Source organism: Phoca vitulina, unplaced genomic scaffold, assembly GCF_004348235.1.
Source record: "Phoca vitulina isolate PV1807 unplaced genomic scaffold, GSC_HSeal_1.0 scaffold29, whole genome shotgun sequence".
Taxonomy (NCBI): Eukaryota; Metazoa; Chordata; class Mammalia; order Carnivora; family Phocidae; genus Phoca; species Phoca vitulina.
The window spans coordinates 25,141,683-25,149,779 of NW_022589732.1; the positions used below are offsets into that span (position 1 = coordinate 25,141,683).

Below are 8,097 nucleotides of genomic sequence, written 5' to 3' on the forward strand. Positions count from 1 at the left end.
AAAGGGAATGTGTATGACAAGTTCTGGCATCAGGCCAGGATTCACATCTGAGCTCTTTGACTGATTAGCTGTGTGACCATGGGCAAGTTGCTTTACATCTCTGAGCCTCAGGTCCTCCAGGTCCCAGCAGCCTTGGGATGGCAGAAGCTATGAACCTCTCTATGTGGCTCCCACCTCTCCCTGGATTCCACACAGGAGGCAGGATCCCTGAGTACCATTGCTCTGTTTGCTTTGTAGGCATCGTCATTGAATCTTCCAGAATCTTCTCACCTGCACCATGAACATCTCGCACTTCCTGGCCTTGCTGCTCCCAGGATCCCCTCAGGGTCAAAACAGGAGCAGATCAAGAAGCATCCCGTACAACTTCTCGGACCACTGCCAGGATTCTGTAGACCTGATGGTCTTCATTGTCACCTCTTATAGCATCGAGACTGTTGTGGGGGTCCTGGGCAACCTCTGCCTCATATACGTGACCATTAGGCAGAAGGAGAAGGCCAATGTGACCAACCTGCTCATCGCCAACCTGGCTTTCTCTGACTTCCTCATGTGCCTCATCTGCCAGCCACTCACAGCCATTTACACCCTTATGGACTACTGGGTCTTTGGGGAGGCCCTTTGCAAGATGTCCGCCTTCATCCAGTGTATGTCGGTGACAGTCTCCATCCTTTCGCTTGTCCTTGTGGCCCTGGAGAGACATCAGCTCATCATCAACCCAACAGGCTGGAAGCCCAGTGTCTCCCAGGCCTACCTGGGGATTGTGGTCATCTGGCTCATCGCCTGCTTCCTCTCCCTGCCCTTCCTGGTCAACAGTGTCCTAGAGAAAGTCTTTCAGAGGAACCACTCCAAGGCTGTGGAGTTTCTGGCAGATAAGGTGGTCTGTACTGAGTCATGGCCACTGCACCACCACCGCATCATCTACACCACCTCCCTGCTGCTCTTCCAGTACTGTGTGCCGTTGGTCTTCATCCTGATCTGCTACGTGCGCATCTACAGGCACCTGCAGAAGCGGAAGCGGCTGTTCCGAAAGGGCACCTACAGCTCGCAGGCGTGGCAGATGAAGCGGATCAATGCGATCCTTGTGGCCATGGTGGGTGTCTTCGCCGTGCTCTGGCTGCCCCTGCACGTGTTCAACAGCCTCGAGGACTGGTACCATGAGGCCATCCCCATCTGTTATGGCAACCTCATCTTCTTGGTGTGCCACCTGCTTGCCATGGCCTCTGCCTGTGTCAACCCTTTCATCTATGGCTTTCTCAACACCAACTTCAAGAAGGAGGTCAAGGCCCTGGTGCTGACATGTCAGCAGAGTGCCCATGTGGAAGAGTCCGAGCATCTGCCCCTGTCCACGGTGCACACGGAGGTCTCCAAAGGGTCTCTGAGGCTCAGTGGCAGGTCTAACCCCATTTAGTCTGGTCTAAAGCTTCTCCCTGCCATGTTCATTACCAGGCTCCACCATTTAGCTAAGTGGGCCAATTGCATCATTACTGGCAATGTTACTGGCATTCTGGTGGCACTCCATCACTACTGGCTTTCTGGAACCCAGAGAGGCTGGCCAGAGCCTACTTTTGCACCCATTTGCCTTGTGAAGCCTGACATTCAGATGGTCCAGCCATTTGTTCCTGGGAGAAATCTGAGTCTGGATTCCGCAGGTCACAGCATGCCTTGCAGCCTGAGCAGGTGCCAGAAGCAGACATGCTTGTAGCAGGCAGAGTTCATTCTGGTAATTCACAAACAGATGCTCAGCCTGGGAACCCAAGGCTTTCACCTCTGCCAGCGAGACTGTGAGGTCACTGTGGGCTGAGGGAAGGAGCCCGTGGGGTCAGAGCTCTGGACCTTGGTCAACCCCTCACCTCTGGGAGAGCTGATGTTGGCGGACAGACTTTGTGAGTGGTACAGAAGTCTATGAAGGCAAGATAGAGGGATTACTGTCATGTGATTAGCATATTGTGTTGCAGAACATGGGTCCTGGTAATCTTGGATCCTTGTGCTCCTCTGTAGGAGGAAAAGTCCGGCCTGAGCAACAGGAATCCCAGGATTCACATCCTGTTCCATCTTTCTCTTTCACTGCCTCTGCCACCTTAGGTGGAAACAAGCCTGCAAGTATCTCCCCTTGATAAGCACCTTGAGGGGGACATCTGCATTGTCTTAGAGCTGGTCCTCCATACCGAGGACAGGCCCTGGTGCAGGGAGAGGGCTCCAGCAAGGTAGGCTGATGGCAAACGTGCCCCTGCTGAATACTCAGCTGAGCACAGATGCCCTGCACCATGGTCCAGCATGGGAAGGGCTCAGGCTGCTGCAGCCATGCTCTTACCCCCCCTTCCTAGCCTGCAGGACTTCTCTTGACAAGGCAGCAGGCCAGGAAATCTGTGACCCTCCCCAGCGTTAACCCACTGCCAAGGCCAGTAGCACTCTGACCACTAAGCTGACTTGCTCTAGGTTATGGGCACCGTTGTTCCAAAGCCTTGCCAAGCCTTCAGTAGGGGTAGGGACAGGGGGTTCTTTCGTTTGGTGTAATGGGACACTGGCTGACAGGAGTATGGGTCCCCCTTCCTCCAGCCCACCAGGGAAAATGGAGAAAGGGCTACAATGAATATGAATATCTCACCCATGGAGGTCATGCCCCAGTCTTCTGGCTGCCGACCCAGATCCAAGGCTTTATCTTTTTGTGGACTAGACAGACAGGTCAAGATTGCCTCTGGGCCACTTTTGATGGGAGGCCCAGGTCTGGCTCTTGCCTGCTCAGACCCAACACACCCTGGGGCAGAGTGGGCACTGGCTAGACCCACCATGGCCTCCTGGGGCAGGGTATTCAGGTGCCCAGAGCCCCCGAGGAGTCTCACTGGCAGGCTACTAGGACTGCTGTTCACAGGAAGTCTGGCAGAGGGCCATGCCGCAGGAGGTTGAACAGCCACGTCTGACTGTCTCTCTGACCTGGCCCCTGACCAAGAACTTGTGCAGCCGACACCCAAATCAAGTGCTCTTTGAGCCACCAGCTCCCTTCCTGGAGCTGTTTGTTTCATCCCAGCTTTTGGTGACAGCGTTCATTCTGTTCCTATGGTGACCTTTACCTTGGCTTTTGGGATAGATTTTGAGCCACTCTATCGGGCGCAGCTTGTGCTGGCCCTCTGGTGCCATCAGATGCTGGCAGCTCCAGGTAAGCACCTGCCAGCAAAGCCCAGACCCTGGGGCTCATCCCAGTGCGATGTCATTGACCAAGCTTCCCAAAGAATTTGGGGGCCTCAGATCCGTCCAGAGCCTGTGCAATTGCCTAGAGTTTATGCTTCATTGCCCATCTCAGTGGGGATGCTTAGGGACAAGGATACTTTAGGGTGCCCACACCCTTGAGGGCAGGGGGACTGGGCTGGGCATCTGGCGAAGGTGCTTGGCATTAGGAATTGGGGTAGTGGGTAAAAGCTTCATTGAGCATCTTCTGTGCTCCCCTCACCTTGCTTGGGTGGACACAACCTGCCCGGATGGCTATCTCCTATCCCAGTTCCTAATGCCCCTTGCAGTTGTCTGGTTCCCCAGCACCCTGGGATCTTGCTGCCGAAAGTATGGTCAGAAGACCAGCAGCCTCAACATCACTTGGAACTTGGTAGACATGCAGGATCTCTATTCTCACTTGAGACGTATTGAATCAGAATCCGCATTTGATCAAAATCTCCAAGTTAATGGTGTACACATTCAAGTGTGAGAGGCTCTGCTCTAGAAACAGAGTGCCCTGCAGCCTGGAGCCAGTCGGCGAGCCCTGAGGACACCCACTCTGGGATCTCAAAGAGAGCTCTAGGAATCCTAGTTCCGGAGATTAGGCTTTACAATGGTATTGCTGAAAAGGTAGGTTGTTTGGTTCTGGTTGTTTGTCTCATCTCTGCATGTGGACATAATTCATGTGATGCCTTTTCATTCCTTCAATAAATATTTACTGAATGAACAGTTTGTGCAGTTACATTCTTAGTGAATGTGCCGCTCTGTATTCTGCTTGATTTCACTTAAAACTGTCGTCATGGTTTTCCATGATGCTGTCTATCATTTTTGATGGCTGATTATGAATTTAGCAAATAGCTCTAGCTCCTGGGTCCCAGCTCATGGGCATGTCCTTGACTTTAGTGGGAGGAGCCCATCTTCCGAGGAGCATTGGGGCTGGAACTGGAGCTGCCCACCCACAAAGACCACCTGGGGACCCTTAGAGGGAGCAAAGCATGACCCAGCCCTGGTGGTGAGAACGTAAATCCTGCCTCACTCCAGCACTTCCTTTTCCCAGAAATGACATTGGCTTGTTTTTTCCCCATTATAAAAGTTAATCATGTTCATTCTTGAACATACACGAAATAGGCAACAACAAAATGAAAAAGGAAATCATGTTCTGTCACCCAACCATATTCAGTGTTTACATTTTTGGGGAGTCATTTCTTTAGTTTCTGTGTACATAGTGTTAGTTTTATTAGAAAAACATGGTTGAGATCATACTGTAAGTGTCTGCATATTTATGTATAATATTAAAATATTTTTAAATATCTTTTTTTGCTTGACCTTGTAAGAATTTTTAATCATTCAACAGATATGTCAGACACATGGTAGGGGCTGGAGATACAGTGGTAAATAAGATAGACATTGTCCCTCTTCTCATGGAGTTTATAGTCCAATGACTAGATCCATCCTGCCTCCTTCATCATCATCTGTTGTGGCGTATTTAGATGTTTCTAGACCTATTATGTGTAGTTCTGTGATGAACTTCTACGCAGAGAACTTTTTCTAATTTTTTATTTTTTAAAAAATATTTTTAAAAAATATTTTAAGTTGGTTCCACACCCGACGTGGGGCTTGAACTCATGACCTGGAGATCAAAAGTCACACGCTCTACTGACTGAGCCAGCCAGATGCCTGCAGAGAACTTTTTCTGTATTTGGAATTATTTCCTTAGGAGAGATTTCCAGAAGTGGAATTAATGGGTCAAAGTGGACATTTTTCAAGGCTCATGATGTGTACTGCTAAACTGATTTCCAGAGAGACTGGAATGGTTTTTGCTCTGTGGCTAGTGCTTGTTTTACTGTAACCCGGCCACGGTTGAGGGGTTACCATTACCGAGCAGACCTCCATTGTTCACTAGATCCTGTCCCTGCTCACCTCCTGAATGTCACTCCAGCATCCTCCGTTCTGGGCTCTCCTTTACACAGAACTCCTGCTAAGGCTTGTCTTATCTTGACGTCTCTGCTTCTTCTCCTCCCATGTTCTTTTGTACTCACCTGTGCATCCAAACAGCTCTTGCCAAGGTCACCAGTAACCCCCAGGTTGCCAGATCCCATGGTCAGGTCTCAGTTTCATCTTTTGTGACCAATTAGCAGCATTTGGCAGTTGGCCCATCCCTTCTCCTTGGATCTCTTTCTGCATGTGGCTTTTTCAGGACACCACACTCATGGTTCTGCTGGGCAGTCCTTCTCAGATTCCTTCTTGGGTTCTGGTCTCCCTGCCCTTAGAATATTGGCACGTCCCCAGGAAGACATGAAGGCCCACCTCTAATTCCCTAGGTGGGCTCACCCAGTCTCCTGGCTTTCAACACCACCGAATGTTTAAGTGTCTAACGCTCCCAAATGTGCATCGCCAGTCTGCACTTCTCTCTGCTCTCAGATTTGTATATCCAGCCACTGCTTTGTGTTGACTAGATCAAACTTGGCATGTTCAAAAGCAGACTCCTGATTTGTTGCCTTGCCTCTTGTCCCTCAGTTTCCCTCCCCTCTTCATTAAATGGCAACTCTTTCATTTCATTTGCTTGGGTCATAGTCTTAGGATCAGCTTTCCATTCACAGCCCACATCCAATCCACCAGTGAGTTCTGTAAGCTCGGCCTTCAAAATGTATTGGGAATGACCACTTCTCATTCCCCTGAGAGAAGGGGCTTTGCCCTGGCTTTGCCACCTGGTCCAAGCCATCAACATCTCTACCAAGATGATTGAAGTGGCCTTGTGTCTGCTCTCGCTCAGGCAGAGCAATCCTTTGAACACCTCTGTTCAAAACTCTTTACTGGCTTTCTGTCACTCTCAGAGCCAAATTCATAGTCCATGGTCTACCTGAGTTGTCCATCTGCTTGTTTCTGACCTCACTTGCTACCACTCTTCCCCTCTCTCACCCCCTTCAGCAGCACTGGCCTCCCTGCTGTCTCTTGAACACTCTAAAATTGCTCCTACCTCAGTCCTTTGTACTTCCTACTCCTGCTGCTACCCTCTGATATCAACATTTTCACTCCCTTGCTCCCTTCACCTTAAATGAACCTTTATCAGCAGATTACTTCCTCAGCCATGCTATGAAAATACAACCTTCTCACCCTGCGTGCCTACTTTATGCTATAGGACTTAGCACCCTGTGACATGCTTGCACACATTTATTGTTCCATTGTTGAGTGCCTTACTTCCCCATTAGGATGTAAGCCCCATGAAGGCAGGGACCTTGTATGTTTTATTCACTGTCTGGTTCTTAGAAGAGTGTCTACATATGGGAGGTGCAGAAGAAGTATCTGTAGAGTGAATACATTTAAAAAATTTTTGTAGTTAATCAGTGGGGGGGGTGATACTTTTAACTTCTTATTTGTGGAGTGCAGGTATTTGGTTTTGTAGGATTTTGGTACTTTGTGTAGTGCCAGCGGCACCAGCTGGTTGTATTTGCTAGCTGACTGTGTGACCCTGAGAGGCCGCCTCTGCGTCTTGGTTTCTGATTCTTCATCTGTAATAACACTGGCTACTATGTACTTAGAGTTCCAAACACTGTGCTAGACACTCTAGAGACATTGCCTCTCCTCAACCCTCAGAGTGGATAGATGAAGAAATGGGTGGAGGGGCAAAAAAACTTCATCCAAATTTTCAAAAAGAGCCAGATTTGAAACCCAGTCTGATGGATTCCGAAGTCCATGACTTGGACTGTTACAGCAGGGAAGAAGGTTAACCAGATGACCTTCCAGCTTTTAGCTAGACAGTTTGAACTTTATGGGTAATGAAGGGACCATAAAGGGCTTTAAGCAGGGGAATGGCATGGTCAGGTTACATTTAGAGAGATCAGTGTAGCTGAATTGACCTGGGTTCCCCTAAAGCAGAAGCTGAGGCAGAGGCTTATGGGCTTTTCCTTTATTGGAGAATGCAATCCCAAGGAACAAAGTGAGGACACGGGAAATGAAATAGGGAAGGGGAGAGAGCCAATTCGAAGATGTGTTATTGAACTGGCTGTTTTTCAAAGGCAGCTGATTACTCGATCTTTCGTATAACTCTCAGGACAGGCTGTCTGGAAGGAGAAAGAAATAAGAATTTAACCATTAATCTCTGTATTTCACTTGCCAAAGTGTTTCCCCATGGAATTGTGCATTCATAGACCTTGAACACACCTTTATGTGAATAGAGCAGCTCCGGGGAGAGGTGAGAAGATGTGCTGTGAGGGTGTAAGATGAGGTGGCATCAGGTCGCACCTGCAGGAAGTTGCTCAGAGCCCTGAAGAGCTGGATGCTGCAGTGACCACTGGTCCAAGCAGCAGGTGAAGACTAGAGGATCTGAAGGTGGGCATAAGCGGCTTCTGATGTGGGGCAGAGCTGGAGGTGGGATGGCTGGTGTCGTCAGTTGAATTGTGTCTCCCCCACCCCCAAATTCATATGTTGAAGTTTTAACCCCCAGTACTTCAGAATGTGACCTTATTTGGAAGTAGGGGCATTGTAGATATAATTAGTTGAGATGAGGCCAGGCTGGAGGAAGGTGGCCCCGTAATCCAGTATGGTTGGTATCCTTATAAAAGGAGGAGATTTGGATCCAGAGACACACACACAGTGAAGATAAAGGAAGAGGTCTGAGTGATGCTTCTACAAGCCAAGGAAGGTCAAAGATTGCCAGCAAACCATCAGAAGCTAGGGGAAAGGCATGGACACATTATTTCTCACAGCCTTCAAAGGAACCAACCCTGCTGATACCTTGATTTTGGACTCCTAGCCTCCAGAACATTGAGATAATACATTTCTGTTATTGAAACCACATAATTGTTATGGCAACCCTAGCAGACTAGTACAGGAGGTAAGACTGAAGGCAGGAAGAAAAGTTACTCCAGATACCTGGAGCTGAATCTGGTGATAGGA

The 8,097-nt window shown here is 49.1% G+C and overlaps 1 protein-coding gene across 1 annotated transcript; it reads left to right on the forward strand.

The window, feature by feature from the left end:
* The first annotated feature begins 251 nt into the window (after positions 1-251).
* On the forward strand, positions 252-1,422 carry LOC116644175 (neuropeptide Y receptor type 4-2). Its single transcript, XM_032423534.1, has one exon. The coding sequence runs from the start codon at positions 278-280 to the stop codon at positions 1,403-1,405; it is 1,128 nt and encodes a 375-aa protein (XP_032279425.1). The 5' UTR covers positions 252-277; the 3' UTR covers positions 1,406-1,422.
* Positions 1,423-8,097: the final 6,675 nt, after the last annotated feature.

What these genes read in the sequence shown, in the direction of transcription:
- LOC116644175 (XM_032423534.1), top strand. Translation starts at nt 278, where the DNA reads ATGAACATCTCGCACTTCCTGGCCTTGCTGCTCCCAGGATCCCCTCAG.